At 49.5% G+C, this 15709-nt stretch overlaps 2 protein-coding genes across 10 annotated transcripts in view; one reads left to right on the plus strand and one right to left on the minus strand.

The window, feature by feature from the left end:
- Nucleotides 1-3102, plus strand: part of XRCC1 (X-ray repair cross complementing 1) — a 26488-nt gene extending 23386 nt beyond the window's left edge. For 5 of the 7 annotated variants that reach the window (XM_037820628.1, XM_037820631.1, XM_037820627.1 and 2 more), the window contains 3 exons: nucleotides 2129-2219; nucleotides 2634-2709; nucleotides 2857-3102. In XM_037820628.1, coding sequence (XP_037676556.1) covers nucleotides 2129-2219; nucleotides 2634-2709; nucleotides 2857-3087 — 398 coding nt within the window. In that variant the 3' untranslated portion in view covers nucleotides 3088-3102. Of the gene's footprint in view, nucleotides 1-2128; nucleotides 2220-2633; nucleotides 2710-2815 lie in introns of all 7 variants that reach the window. The other 2 variants (XM_037820632.1, XM_037820633.1) reach the window with 1 other exon arrangement.
- A 6369-nt stretch (nucleotides 3103-9471) lies between these two features.
- ZNF575 (zinc finger protein 575) lies at nucleotides 9472-12163 on the minus strand. Of its 3 annotated transcripts, XM_037820677.1 has the most exons (4): nucleotides 12027-12163; nucleotides 11637-11837; nucleotides 10644-10742; nucleotides 9472-10198 (listed from the first exon to the last, which is right to left on the minus strand). In XM_037820677.1, exons 3-4 carry the CDS (start codon nucleotides 10723-10725, stop codon nucleotides 9537-9539), a joined length of 744 nt encoding a protein of 247 aa, XP_037676605.1. In that variant the 5' UTR covers nucleotides 10726-10742; nucleotides 11637-11837; nucleotides 12027-12163; the 3' UTR covers nucleotides 9472-9536. The 3 variants fall into 3 exon arrangements, with proteins under 3 accessions (XP_037676605.1, XP_037676604.1, XP_037676603.1); XM_037820676.1 differs by lacking the exon at nucleotides 12027-12163 and having other exon boundaries at nucleotides 11637-12006; XM_037820675.1 differs by lacking the exons at nucleotides 11637-11837; nucleotides 12027-12163 and having other exon boundaries at nucleotides 10644-10854.
- Between the last annotated feature and the right edge of the window lie 3546 nt (nucleotides 12164-15709).

Raw genomic sequence — 15709 nt, forward strand, 5'->3', positions numbered from 1 at the left:
ATATACGTGTTGCAGTAATAGTAATAGCATTTTTTACCAGTAAAAAAAAGTCTCCACTACCACTGGGAGGCTCTGATGGGCCACTGGATGGAGCCACTGCTTGTCACTCACCACCCCACCGGGGCATCCTCACCCCTCCGCAGCCCTGTGACCCCTCCCTGCTGTGGCCCTGGGTGTGGTGTCACTCCTGGCTGGGGCCAGTAAATAAAAAAATAGAAGATCTTATGGAAATAAAAGAAACTGTTGGCCAAATTAAAAAGACTCTGGATACTCATAATACAAGATTAGAGGAAGTTGAACAACAACTCAGCCTCCTCGAGGACCACAGAACAGAAAATGAAAGAACAAAGGAAAGAATGGGGAAAAAAATCGAAAAAATCGAACTGGATCTCAGGGATACGATAGATAAAATAAAACATCCAAATTTAAGACTCATTGGTGTCCGAGAAGGGAAAGAGAAGGGTAAAGGTCTAGAAAGAGTATTCAAAGAAATTGTTGGGGAAACTTTCCAAACCTTCTACACAATATAAATACACAAAGCATAAATGCCCAGGAAACTCCAAATAGAATAAATCCAGATAAACCCACTCCAAGACATATTCTGATCAGACTGTCAAATACTGAGGAGAAGCAGCAAGTTCTGAAAGCAGCAAGAGAAAAGCAATTCACCACATACAAAGGAAACAACATAAGACTAAGTAGTAACTACTCCAGCGGCCACCATGGAGGCAAGAAGGCAGTAGCATGACATATTTAAAACTTTGAGAGAGAAAAATTTCCAACCAAGAATACTTTATCCAGCAAAACTCTCCTTCAAATTTGAGGGAGAGCTTAAATTTTTCACAGACAAACAAATGCTGAGAGATTTTGCTAATAAAAGACCTGCCCTACTTCAGATACTAAAGGGAGCCCTACCAGCAGAGAAAAAAGCTGAGGGACTTCACCACCAGTAGATCAGTCCTGTAAGAAATGCTAAAGGGAGCTGAGCAGGCTGAAAGGAAGGGACACTAAACAATTGACTGAAACCGCAGGAAGAAATAAAGGGTACCACTAAAAATCACATGGTAAATGTAAATACCAATACTACTGTATTTTTGATTTGTAACTCCACTGTTTACTTCCTAAAGGATCTAAAATACGTAAACTGTAATGATAAATCAGCGGTTTTGGACTCAATGTAAAATATGTAATTTTTGGCAAGAACTACATAAAAGTGGGGGAATGAGGGAGTATAGGAACATAGTTTGTGTGTCCTATTGAAGTTAAGTTGGTATCAAAGAAAAACAAGATTGTTGTACATTTAAGATGTTAAATTTAAGCCCCACAGTAAACACAAAGAAAGTATCAGAGAATATGACTATAGAGATGAAAAGTAGAGTAGGGGTTCCGAGAAGTGGGGGAAGGGGCAATGGGGAGTTAAGAAATGAGTGTAGGGTTTCTGTTTGGGGTGAAGGGAAGCTTCTAGAAAGGGATGGTGGGAAGGTGATAGCATTGCAACATTCTAAATGTGATTAATCCCACTAATGGAATGCTAGGGAAGGGGTGGAATGGGAAGATTTAGGCTGTATGTATGTTTCCACAATTGGAAAAAAAAAAAAAAAAAGACAGTCTAAATAGATGACAATTAAATGCCAAGGATGATCGTGGATGGGATCTGAGGATGGAGGAGAGGAGGCTCAAAGGGACACAGATGGGACATAAAAAAAAAGGAAATATAGAATGTAAGCTTTGTATCAAGGTTGAATTTCTTGAACTTCTTAGCTGCGTTTAATGGGATTGCATAAACGAATGTTCTTGTTCATGGGGAATGTATATGTGAATTATATTGTTTTTTCAAGGATGTGTGCAGCTAGCTCTCATGTTCAGAAGACAGAGCAATAGATGTTGGATGATAGGGAGGGAGGGAGGGAAAGAAAGAAAATGGTGGTGTGACAGGTTGTTAAAGGTGGTGGATCGGGGTATCGGGAGATGGGGGTCAGGGTATGCTGGAGTTCTATGTATGGGGTTTGTATTGTTTTTGCAACTGTTCCTGTAAGTTTGAATTTATCTCAAAATAAAATTTCTTATTAAAAAAAAAAAAGAACTCCGGTGGCCTCACACTTTCCCCATCCACTGTCTTCCCCCACAGACTTCTTCCAGGGCAAACACTTCTTCCTGTACGGGGAGTTCCCTGGGGACGAGCGGCGGCAGCTCATCCGATACGTCACAGCCTTCAATGGGTCAGAGCCTCCAGGGTTGGGGATGGAGGAGGGGAGCTGGGTGCAGGCGCAGGCGGGGGGACGCGGTGGGAGGCTGTGGGGAGAAAGGCTGTCCAGAGGCCTCCAGGGAAGGGGCACACCCAGCAGCACACACAGGCCGGGGAGTTGGAACATCAGCACGGATGCCTGGCTTTCTCTTGGTTTCCTCCTCTCTGAAGTGAGGAACCCCATCCCACTTCTGGAAAGCTGTCATGGGGACTGGCAATGGTAGGAGCTGCAGTTTTCATGGCTGTGACGGGACCAGCACATGGGAGAATGGGGGAGCCACAGGCAGAGAGGATGATGGCCTTTGAGGACGGCTGGGGAATAAGATGTCGAGAGGGGGGACATAAAGCCCCTGAAATAGCCTGTCCCTCTTTCCTTCTCTTTGACCAGGGAGCTCGAGGACTACATGAGTGACCGGGTCCAGTTTGTGATCACGGCGCAGGAGTGGGACCCCAGCTTTGAAGAGGTGAGTCCTGGAGGGCCGGGGAAAGGGACAGCCCACCCTGCCATGGCATCCCCACCCTTCCCTCCTCACTCACACGTTCATACGTGCATCTCCGCCCCCCATGCAGGCCCTCATGGACAACCCCTCCCTGGTTTTCGTCCGCCCCAGGTGGATCTACAGTTGCAACGAGAAGCAGAAGTTACTTCCCCACCAGCTGTATGGGGTAGTGCCCCAGGCCTGAAGTACGTGCACACACACACGTGCACACACAGGATGAGTTTAATAAAGGTGACTTGGTTTGGAACAGCTGTCCCCTCTCACTGTGGAATCTCCCAAAATTTCAGTCTTATGTTGGATTTTTGCTTCCCCTCTGGGGTCCAGGTCTCTGGGATACCTTAAGACTCATGTCCTGGGGTCCCAGGGAGAATGAGGGGCCCCTCCATCAGGGGTCTGGTAGGGAAGGAGCTCTTTGTCCCCCCTCCCTGCCCCCTCACCCCTGTGGGGTAGTAGAGAATTGGGAACCTGACCCTCAGTGCCTTTTCTCAACCCTCTGAACCCCTTCTTGCATTTCGGTTTCTCCTCAGTGGAACAGGGCTTCTGGGTCCTGGGCTGGAGGCCTGGATGCTCACGAGGTATGCCTCCTTCTTGAAGAAATAGCTCCCTTTCTCCAGGACTTTCAGAAGTAGCTGTATAGTTGTCACCAGCATGGTTTTATATCACATAATTTGGAAGGTAGAATGGGGGCAAGGGGCATTTTAATGAAACCACCCAAATCCTGGACCCCCTGTAAGGCTCCTCCACATTTAAGGGAACTGAGCTGGGTCTTAAAGAATCGGGGCAGAAGATGGGATGGTGTTCTAGGTGGGGGTCCTGGCATGGGCAAAGGCCAGGAAGCGGGAACTAGCCAGTGCCTAGGGGCAGTTGACAAAGGATTGCTGCCTTTGGTGAAGAGAACTTGGGGGCAGATTTATCTGGAAAGGTGAGCACAATTCTTGCAGTTCTGATATCTATATTGCAGCTAATAGACACAGGAGGCTCTTTAATTAAAATTAAATGACATTAAAAATTCATTTCTTCTGTCCCATTTCAAGTGCTCAATAGCCACACATGGCTGGTGGCTACCCTACTGGACAGTGCACACTTCCATCACTGAGAAACGTTCTTATGGACAGTACTGTTCTGAAGGACTGTGAACCAGGCCAAGGAGCTTGGACTTTCTCCTGGGGGGTGGAGGGACAAGAAGGGCGAGGGCAGGACCAGAGCTGAGTTTGAGATCTGACCTTTGGGTAACCTTTGCTTGGACATTCCAGCCCTTTCCCTACTTTTGCCTCATGACCAAGGGCCACCACTCGTGATCTTTTCCTTTCCCTTTCTTGACCGTTGTTTTCTCATCTATAAGGTGGATGGTGGTGGGGATAAGATGGGGGTGGTCTTAAGACTCTGTATGTGCTCATTCACCTGTTCATTCCTTCACCCGTGTACTGATCATCCACTGTGTTTGTTTCCTTTGCTGCTGTGACAAATGACCACAAACTTAGTGGCTTAAAACAACACAAATTTATTCTACAGACTTGGAGGTCAGAAGTCCAAGATAGGTATCCCTGGGCTAGAAATCAAGGAGTCAGCAGGACCGCATTCCTTCTGGAGACTATAGATGAGAATCCATTTTCTTGCCTGCTCCAGCTTCTAGAGGCTGCCCACGCTCCATTCCCCTTCCATCTTCAAAGCCGGCAGTGGCCAGTCAGTCTTCCTCATATCACGTTACTCTTCACGCTGACTCTTCTGTCCCGTTCTTCCACATTTAAAGTCAGTGATTCAGAGGCGGGGCAAGATGGCAGACTGGTGAGCTGTATGTTTTAGTTACTCCTCCAGGAAAGTAGGTAAAAAGCCAGGAACTGCGTGGACTGGACACCACAGAGCAATCTGTCTTTGGGCATACTTCATACAACACTCATGAAAACGTGGAACTGCTGAGATCAGCGAAATCTGTAAGTTTTTGCGGCCAGGGGACCCGCGCCCCTCCCTGCCAGGCTCAGTCCCGGGGGAGGAGGGGCTGTCAGCTCCAGGAAGGAGAAGGGAGAATTGCAGTGGCTGCTCTCATCGGAAACTCATTCTACTGATTCAAACTCCAACCATAGATAGACTGAGGCCAGACACCAGAGACTCTGAGAGCAGCCAGCCCAGCAGAGAGGAGACGGGCATAGAAGGAAAACAACACGAGAAGCTCCAAAATAAAAGCAGAGGATTTTTGGAGTTCTGGTGAACACAGAAAGGGGAAGGGCGGAGATCAGGCCTTGAGGCGCATATGCAAATCCCGAACCAAGGCTGATCTCTCTGCCCAGGGCACCTTTCCTTAATGGCCCTGGTTGCTTTGTCTATTAGCATTTCAATAACCCATTAGATCTCTGAGGAGGGCCGTTTTTTTTTTTTTTTTTTTTTAAATCCTTTTTGCTTTTTCTAAAACAATTACTCTAAGAAGCTCAATACAGAAAGCTTCAAAGAATTGAAATTTGGGCACATCAAGTCAAGAGCAGAAATAAGAGAGCTCTGAGACAAAAGGCAATAATCCAGTGGCTGAGAAAATTCACTAAACAACACAACTTCCCAAGAAAAGGGGGGTGTCCGCTCACAGCCACCATCCTGGTGGACAGGAAACACTCCTGCCCATCGCCAGCCCCATAGCCCAGAGCTGCCCCAGACAACCCAGTGTGACGGAAGTGCTTCAAATAACAGGCACACACCACAAAACTGGGCGTGGACATTAGCCTTCCCTGCAACCTCAGCTGAATGTCCCAGAGCTGGGAAGGGGGAGCAGTGTGAATTAACAGAGCCCCATTCAGCCATCATTTGAGCAGACTGGGAGCCTCCCAACACAGCCCAGCAGCCCAGAACTGCCCTGGGGGGACGGCACTCACCTGTGACATAGCACAGTCATCCCTCAACAGAGGACCCGGGGTGCACAGCCTGGAAGAGGGGCCCACTTGCAAGTCTCAGGAGCCATACGCCAATACCAAAGACTTGTGGGTCAGTGGCAGAGACAAACTGTGGCAGGACTGAACTGAAGGATTAGACTATTGCAGTAGCTTTAAAACTCTAGGATCATCAGGGAGATTTGATTGTTAGGGCCACCCCCCCTCCCCGACTGCCCAGAAACACGCCCCACATACAGGGCAGGCAACACCAACTACACACGCAAGCTTGGGACACCAATTGGGCCCCACAAGACTCACTCCCCCACTCACCAAAAAGGCTAAGCAGGGGAGATCTGGCTTGTGGAGAACAGGTGGCTCGTGGACGCCACCTGCTGGTTAGTTAGAGAAAGTGTACTCCACGAAGCTGTAGATCTGATAAATTAGAGATAAGGACTTCAACTGGTCTACAAACCCTAAAAGAACCCTATCAAGGACAGCAAATGCCACGAGGCCAAAAACAACAGAAAATTATAAAGCATATGAAAAAACCAGACGATATGGATAACCCAAGCCCAAGCACCCAAATCAAAAGACCAGAAGAGACACACCTAGAGCAGCTACTCAAAGAACTAAAGATGAACAATGAGACCCTAGTACGGGATATGAAGGAAATCAAGAAGACCCTAGAAGAGCATAAAGAAGACATTGCAAGACTAAATAAAAAAATGGATGATCTTATGGAAATTAAAGAAACTGTTGACCAAATTAAAGTCAGTGATTATGTTTGGTTGTACCTCCATAATCCAGGGTACTCCCCCAATTTTAAGATCAGCCAATTGCCAACCTTAATTCCACCCAACAACTTAATTCCCCTTTGCCACCTAACACAACATAATCATAAATTCCAGGGATTAGGATGTGGACGTCTTCGGACGGCCATTACTCTGCCTAGCACACCCACCATGCGTGAGACTCTGGGGACACAAGTCTCCTCTCATGGGGCTGACTGCTGCGGAGGGGAGAGACCAGGAGTGTAAAGCAGTGTCGGGCAGGAATAAGGGCCGTGAGAGCAAGTAAATCAGGGCGATGTGATAAGAGTGGTGGGGCAGGGTGGGTCGTTTAGATAGGGTGATCCGGGAAGGCCTCTCTTGAGGTTTTACCTTTCTGCAGAGACTTGGGAGGAGTAGGGAAGTATCTGTGGGATACTGTGCAGAGACCCTCAGGCAGGAGTGTGTCTGATGTGTGCAGGGAGCTGCAGGGCATCAAGAGAGCCAGGATCCACCCTAGCTCGGCTACTGCTCATTGCTTGTGGGTAAATCCCATCTCTCCTGGCCTCGGTTTCTCCATCTACATACTAGGTAAGGTTGGACCGGATCGAGACCTCTCAAGTGAGTTTGTGTCCTTGAACCTTTGATGGGGCTGTGGCTGCTTTGGAGGAAATCTTCTGGGAACCTCTGTGGGTAATGGATATGAGCAGCAAGGCCAGGTTGGGAGGGAATGGAATCCTCCCTCCAGCCCCCTGAGGCCTTGCTGAGTGGCCTGCAGTTCAGCCGCCTGCTGGTTGCCATTTGCCTGCTTGGCCTTACCCCTAATGCTGGTCACTTTCTACAACCATCTCTCATTCCATCCTCCACGACGTTCAGAGCTCAGCTCAAACACTGTCTCCTTAAGGTCTTTCCTAAACTCCTCTATATAGTAATATATGCCAGGTATACTCAATACTGTATCTTTCTCCTTTCTATCATAGTAATAACTTTACATTTGCTTATGATGAAATTTACCAGCCTTTCCCTCTATGATTTTCATTTTTTTGTGTCTTGAGAACACTCTCTGTACCTTTGAGGTCACTAAGATATTCTCCTTTATTTCCATCTAAATGTTTTAGAATTTTGCTTTTCAAATTTAGATCTTAAATGATTAGAAGTTTTTGTGGATGGTGTGAGGTAGGTGATCTGTATTAGTTTACTATTGCCACTGTTACAAATCATCTAAACTCAGTGGCTTAAAACAACCGACATTTATTATCTTATGGTTGTAGAGGTCAGAACTCTGAAATCATTCTCACTGGGCTAACATCAAGGTGTCAGCAGGGCTGTGCTCTTTCCGGAGGCTCCAGGGGAGAAGCCGTTTCCTTGCCTTTTCTGGCTTTTAGAGGCTGCCCATTTCCCTGCTTGTGGCTCCACATCACTGCGACTCTCACCTCTGACTATTCTGCCTCCCTCTTTCTCATATAGGAACCCCTGTGACTACATCAGGCACACCCGGATAATCAGGGTAATCTCCCCATCTCAAGGTTCTTAACCTAACCACATCCATAAAGCCCCTTTGCCATGTATAAGGTAACATACAAATCCTGGAGATTAGGACATGGGCATCTTTAGGGGGCCAGGGGGCCATTATACTGCCTACCACAGGACTTGCCCCCCCCTTTTTTCCCCATGTCTCTCAGCCTCATTCATAAATGAGTCTATCCTTTCCTGTCATCTACGCCACAGGCTGGCAAACTACAGCCCACATGCGTAATCCAGTCCATCTCGTTTTTACAAATAAAGTTTTATCGGAACAGCCACACATTCATTTATGTATTAGAGTGTCTGCATCCTCTTTTGTGCCACAATGGCAGAACTGAGTAGTTGTGACAGAGACCATATGGCCCGCAAAACCTAAATATATGTACTCTTTGGCTCTTTACAGAGAAAGTTTGCCAATCCCTGATCTACAGGTAGGGGTCATATGTCATCTGTATGTCATATGTCAGAATCTCTAATACCACAGGGCTGTGAGCTGAGTTCTCTTGCACTGGTCTGTTGGTCTCTCCCTAGGACAACACCAAGGCTTCATTACTACAGCTCAGTAATATAGTAATGAAGGAGGGCAAGGCCCCCTAACTTGTTCTTCAGAACAGCCTTAGCTATTTTACACTTCTTTTTGCCACCAGTTGATTAGGTGCATCTCCCTCAGGCATGTCTTGTTCACTGCCATGTCAGGATGCCTTGTGCAGGGCCTGGCACACAGTAGGTGTTTAGTACACGTGTGTGGAATGAGGAGCCATCTTTATAGTGGGAGAAAAAGGCTGCAAGAGGGGCTTTGCCCAAGACCAATGCCTTATCATACCCTCATTTAACAGCCAAGACACCTGAGTCCAGAGAAGTTGAGAAGCTTGTCCAATGTCCCATGGCTTGTAACTTAGTGGGTCACAGCTCACACCTAGGTGTGCCTGGCTCCAAAACCTGTGCTTTTCAACTTTTTCATACTCTTAATAGTTTCCCCTTTGTTCTTGTTTTGTTTTGTTTTTAATTACTTACTGTATCTTGGAGATCTTTCCACATCAGTACATGTAGAGCTGATTCTTTTTCCTGTGGCTGCATGGTGTCCTTTTTGTGGCTGTCTTGTAATTCATTAGCTGGTCCCCTATTGATGGGCATGGGATACTTCCAATCTTTGGCCACAACCATCCTGCTGCCGCAAACATCCTTCCGTTTTGTTTTCTTCACATTCTTGAGTTTATAGCGTAAATTCCTAGGTGGATGGAATAGTTGGCACAAGCCTTTTCATTTTTTTAATAGACACACTCAAATGGCCAAAGTGGAGGCACCAATTTAAGCTTACAAAAGGAAAGACTGTTTCCCTACGATTCTCACCAACCACAACGCAGGCAGGCTTTTGACCTTTGCCATATGAATAGGTGGGAAAAAGTGAAGCCAAGGCTGTCTGTCAAACCACAGCTCCAGGTCCACGGTTTTGGGCCCAGCAGTAACTCTCTGTGGGTGACTGTCCTCCTCCCAAAGCAGGTGAGCAGAGTTAGCCTTCCCCACAATGAGGCCAGTCTGCCTCCCTGCCAGCTCTCTGGAAGAGGCAAGTTCATATAGCCTGGATTAGAAATCCCACTTTATTGATGGGGGCTGGCCCAGAGGGGGCAGTGACCCAAGGGAGGGTTCACTCCTGCTCCCCCTGGCCGTCTGCCTGGTGGTGGCTGCGTTGGTGAAGGAGCAGGAGGCGTCTCTGGCCGAAGGCCTGGCTGCAGCTGGAGCAGGGATGCTGGGCCATGGTTGGACTGCCCGGGGGGGGGGGGGGGGGGTCGTGACACAGGCGATGGGCCGCCAGCTTGGAAGGGAACGAGAAAGACTTGGGACAGTGCAGGCAAGGGTAGGGGCGGGCCTCGGAAGCGTGGTGCGTGTGGCGGTGGGCTGCCAGCTTGGAAGGGTAGCAGAAGGACTTGGGGCAGTCGGGGCACGGGTAGGGGCGGGCGGGCGCGTGGGTCCAGAGATGGGCAGCCAGCTTGGAGCGGTGGCCGAAGGCCTTCAAGCAGTGCGGGCAGGGGTGCGGGCGGGCGCCGCTGTGCGTGAGGCGGTGGGCCGCCAGCTTGGAGGGGTAGGAGAAGGCTTTGGGGCAGTCGGGGCAGGGGTGGGGGCGGGCGCCGCCGTGCGCCAGCCTGTGCGTAGCCAGCTTGGACGGGTAAGAAAAGGTCTTGTCACAGTTGGGGCAGCGCTGCGGGCGCTGCGGCGGGGGTCGCCGGCAGGGCCGGGAACGAGCCCCCGCGGCCGCGGCGGGCCCTGGAACCGACTGGCTGGGCTTCTGTGGCGGGCCCTGGTGGGGAGCTGGAGGACAAGAGGCTCGGTGAGCTCCAGGAAGCAGACCACGCCCTGAATCTAGGCCCGCTCCCCCCCACCCACTGTGTGACCCCTGGGTCACTGTGAGAGTCCCCAAATGGCATGTTCCCACTTCCCGCCATGCATCACACCGAGAGTCTCCAAAGGGTCACCTACCTGGACCCCCAAAGCTACTAAGGGTCCCCCCAGTGTCAGTTTCTAGAATCTTCCCAAGGATGCCATCCCCCTGTTTCTCATGACTTCCTGGGCCCTAGTAAATGATCACTTTGAGCTCCTGAAGTTCAATTCAGAGGATTCTCCAGAACGTCGCATTTTGGAAATCCCAAATGGTCCCTGGGCCCTCAAACTCTCACTCTGAGATTCCCCCCAAAAGTGATTCTCTTGGCCCACACTCCTGGAGGTCGCTCCCCACCCACAGACAAGCCGCTCTTACCTGCTCCTTTGATCAACGGTTCCTTACTCGTGGGACTCGGGTCGGTGCCCTCGGCCACGGACTCCGCGCCTCTCTCCAGCATCTCGCCGGCCCAGGGACCTAGGGACAGGGCCTGGGGTCAGGGAGCGACGCCAGTGATTACCAGGCTGATGGGGATAGGGTTGGAGGGCCTGAAAACAGGAGTCGGGGCTATGGAAGTCCTGAATCCCAAAGCTAGGGCGGGCGTGGCGGGAAGCTGGAGCCTGAGCGCACGATGGGCGGGCTATGCAAATCTGACCCAGAGGCAGGCCCTTTGCAACTTCCAATCCGGGGTTGGAACCTTTGCACGGAGTAGGCGGGGCCTTTGCAAATCAATCTAGCCTAAAGCCTGAGCGTGGAGTGGGCGTGCTCCATTCCAGAGTGGGCGGAACCTTCGTAACTGGACCCTCCCGGTGGCGGTACCGAAGAAGGGAACGGGCGGGGCTATGCAAATAAGACCCAAAGTAGGTTTCCCTGCAAGTCCGTTCGGGGGCGGGACCTGTGCGCATAGCGGGCGGGGCTCTTGCCACTCCGTCCCAGAGGCGGGGCCTATGCGCGCAGTGGGCGGGATTTCACGTCGAGGAGGTGGCTTCACTCGACTCTTGGCTTAGTCTCCGTCCATTGACGGCATGTCAACCGCTCCCTCCTTGCCGCTAAATTTCATCCCTAGCGCGGAGGTGGGGCCGTGGGGGGATAGAAAGGAGACCTGGAGGAAAACCCGAAAAGACGTAGCGTGTGTTGACATCCTGAAGACGCCTAATGGATTTCTGCGTAGGGGTGTCAAGCTCCCCTCGGAATCCTGGCATTCGGGCCTCAATTCACTTTCCCAAGCCTAAGCACCAAAGCGCAGTTCCTCCAGAACCCATGCATCCGGACCCCAGTCGATCCTCCTCTGTGAAATCCTGGCATCCATGCCCCAGTCCATTCCAAGGATCCAGAAGTCCCAGCTGGGACCCCTCACCCCTCACCCCTCACCTGCGGGCCGGCCCCTCCCCGGGGGCGGGGCTCCGGGCCTCTCCCGCAGCGGCCGCTGCTGCTACACCGCCCTTTGGACCCTGTGGAGCTGCACCGCCTGGCGCGCGCCCGGCAACGGCGAGGGAAGTGGAGGGAAGCGCGCACGAGTTGCTGGGCCCAGCCTATTTTTCATTCCGCATGCGTAGTCGCGTCCAGTGGAGGCTGCAGCGGGGGGAAGACGAAATGGGAGGAGGGAAGCGGGTGGGCAAGGTTCTTGAGTTAGCGGAGAGCAAAGTGGGCAGCGGGTTGCGGGGCCTACGGTGGCAGGCTGGAGTCAAGCATGAGCAAGACTTAACTCGGAGAACTGCTCTTAGAGGTCACTGAGACAGCTCCCAGCATAGGCACACCCACCCTCCCTTTTCTACGTCCCGGTTCTTTTCGAGAATTCTTCTGGGAGTCGGAGTTCCGTGTCCGGAGGCACTTTCAGGAGCCCCTGGCCGGTTCCACCCTTCCAGGTGTTTGCAAAAAAGACTGGATTTTTCTTCCCGAGAGGGCGGGGGCAGGACTCCAGACTCAGGGCGAGACGCCCTACCAGAGGCTCGTTATTTGCATAGAGCTCCGACACCATTCGTCGTTGGTAGGATCGCGATTCTCAGCTTCCCAATGCTCCGCCGCTCTCAGGAGACCCGGGCAATCCCCGAGGTGCCCAGGCTTGTGTTCTCGGGAGGCTGGAGTTTCTGGTGCCAGGCCCGGGATGGCACACGGCTGGGCGCCCTTCCCCGGGCAGTGATGGTGCACTTTCCCGCCCGGTGCAGGAATGACCGTGAAATGCCCATAGAAGTCCCCCGTGAGGGTGGGTCTCCAGCCTCGTAACCCACAGGCTCTGGCGAGCCCTGGGAGCCGTGGGCGATACCTGGCGGCGTTATCTGGGCTCTCCAGTCAGATTGTTTGCGTGACTGGTTTGGAATCCCGGTTCTGCCACTTTCTAGCTGTGTGACGTTGGGCGAGTCACTTCACCTTTCTGGACCTTAGTTTCCTCATCTATAATATGGAGGTTTGTTAGGATTGAATTTGATAATCAATGAAAAGTGCTTAGAACAATGCCTAGCATACCGAGTGCTCATTAAATTTATCAATATTACTTTTTGTTTTTATTGTGCATTAAACTAGGCCATAATAGGGTCAGGGATGTCCCAGGAACGGCGAGTGCACAAACCTCGAGGTAGGAAGGAGCATGCCCTGTTCCAGAGATTTCTTCTAGCATTTCTTGCCATACTCCAGACTCACGCTCTCCTTCTAGCTCTTGTGCGTGCTGTGTTCAATCCCATGTAAGGGCCTTTGTGCTAGCCGTTCCCTCTGTCAACAAGGTCCCTCCTCCATCTCTTTGCATGCCTGATTCCCCCCATCTAGTCCCAGCTCGAATGTAACAGCTGCAGCAGACCTCTCCTGCCCTGATCTCCTGCTCCTGATCCCTTCCCTCCATTGCTCAGTCAGTCGGTTATTCTGTCCCCTTGCATGCACTTCGCACTGTAAACCTGACTCCTAGAAGGTGTGCCATTAGCATGGACAGCTTGCCTATCTTGATTATCTCTGTGTTCCCATCTCCAGAAAAGGACTTAGCACAAATAGTAGATGCTCAATAATGCTGGGTTGAATGAATGCTTGAAAGAATTAGCAGCCAGAAGCCCTCTGTGTGGGAAGATAGAATGATGGGGAGAGAGCAGCACTTGAGGACAGGGAGTTGGGCAGGGGCCTAAAATGAGTGGGAACCAGGGGAAGATTTTAAATACAGGAAGTGACACAAACTGGTTTAGGGTTTGATATACTTTTTTTTTCTTACTAGCTTTTTTAAATTATGGAAAATTTCAAACATACTACGAACATGGTAAATCTTGTTTCATGACCCCTACGATACTCCACTTTGAGCCCCTTTGGTTATTTTGATGCAAATCCCAGACATTTCATGCAGAAATACTTTAGTCTGTGTCTCTAAAAGAGCAGGACTCTCTTTTTAACATAGCCAAAATACCATTATCACACCTTAAAAAACTGACATTCATTTCTTCATGTTATCTTATATACTATCAGAGTGTTCAAATTTCCCCAATAATCCCATAAATATATTTCCCCCCTCTCTTTCCAAGCACAGGTTATGTTTTATTTTATTTCACACTTACAGAAAAGTAAAGAGAATAATAGAATTGTTCTCTGCTTCAATAATAGAATTGATCAGCAGAAACAACCATCCACTCGCAGCTGATGCTGTTTTATTTGCCCTCATCTACTCCTTCCAGATGATTTTGGAGCTAAATGCCAGACATCATACACATCACATCCCATAAGTTTTTCTTTTTTTTTTTACAATTGGTTTGTTTGAATCAGGATCCAAACATGTCACACTTGTTTGATATGACTCCTGTCTCTTTTCATTGACTTTACAAAAGTCTCGCTAGTCTTTTTGGGTGATGGAAAAGTTTTGTAATGGATGGTGGTGATGGCAGCCCAACATCATGAATGTAATTAATACCACTCAATTGTATACTTGAAAGTGGCTAAAATGGGAAATTTTATGTTGTATACATGTAGCCACAATAATAGTCTTTAAAAGGATCACTCCACTGCATGGAAAACAGACTGTAGGAAGGCAGAGTGGAAGTCAACAGGCCAATGAGGCAGTTGTTATATATTAATAATATTAATTGCTAAGAGTTATTGAGCCCTTACTATATACAGAAACTGTTCCAAGTGCTTTACATGCATTAATTAATTTAATCCCCTTAGCAACTTTTTATGAGAAGGTGCCACTATATATCTGCTGTACAGAGGAGGAAAAGGAGGCCCAAAGGAAGGAGATCATTTGCCCAAGGTCACCCAGACAGGAAGTAACAGGACTATGATTTGAACTACTGCAGCCTGGCCCCAGGTGATTTGCATTTATGCTTGGCTTCCTCTTGACTGGGCAGAGGGTGTGGTGATGGAAAGGCAGCCTGATTGGCCAGGTTAACCCGTCGGGGCCTGGTGATGATGTGGGTGGAGGTGGTAAGGGCAGGAAGGAGTCAAGTTTGATGATAAAAATAATGATGGCCACCGCCTGTAGAGAGCTCATTCTGAGCCAGGTGCTCTTCTAAACTCTTCACATGTGTGAATTCATTGGATCTTCGCAAATGAGGGTGGAAATATTTTCAACCTCATTTCACAGATGAGAAAACTGAAGCCCAGAGAGGATAAGTTTTGAGCCTAAGATCACAAAGCCAGGAAGGGTGATCCAAAGTTTCTGACTCTTAGGACATCCGCAGCTGGCCCTATGAAAACTCCAGAGGCTGTGCCTTCAAGGGACAGATAAGTGGTCTAGAAATTCTGCAAAAACAATAGGAAAGGGCCCCAAGGTGAGGGGGTCTTATTTCGGGGGATCCTCATAGTGAAGAGTGCCTGGCTTCTCCCTCCCTTGGGCTCCCCCAGTCCCTGCCCCTCTTCTCCCCATGTTGCAGCCTGATATCCACACCTGTCTCCCCCACCAGACTCACCTCTGCCACCCAGCATCACCTACATCTGCCCAGATATCCAGGAATCCTCACACTGGAGGAATAAACAAGCAGAGTTCTCTCCTTTACTCTGAGCTTTTGTCTCACCAGTTTCTCCCCCATCTGGGTATCTCCTTGGTCTGAAAGATTCTCTCCCTGTTTCTCCACATTTCTCCATGTTCTGATCTCCCAACACCTCTCTTCATCTCTCACAATCTTCTGGAATCTCCAACTGTATCTTTTTGATCATATTTCCTTAAAGGCTATCCCATCTCAACCCTGTATCTCAGAATTGCTTCCTGCATCTCTTGATGTCTCTTTGGATTCTCTTTTCGGTATTTCAGAGTGTCCCCTCTCAAATCTCTGAGGTATCTCTTATTTCTGAGTCTCTTCCTGATAAAGCCTACCTGATAAAAACCACTAGGAAGACACTGGGGGTCCAACAAAGTTGGGTTTACTGACTTGCTGAAGTTCAAGGGAATGGACCACAGAAGGAGCACTGGGCATCACCCCCAACACAGGGAGAGAGAGGGTTATTCTAGGATTTGGGGGAAATGGAGCATTTACATAAAA

Source organism: Choloepus didactylus, chromosome 27 (assembly GCF_015220235.1).
Source record: "Choloepus didactylus isolate mChoDid1 chromosome 27, mChoDid1.pri, whole genome shotgun sequence".
NCBI lineage: Eukaryota > Metazoa > Chordata > Mammalia > Pilosa > Megalonychidae > Choloepus > Choloepus didactylus.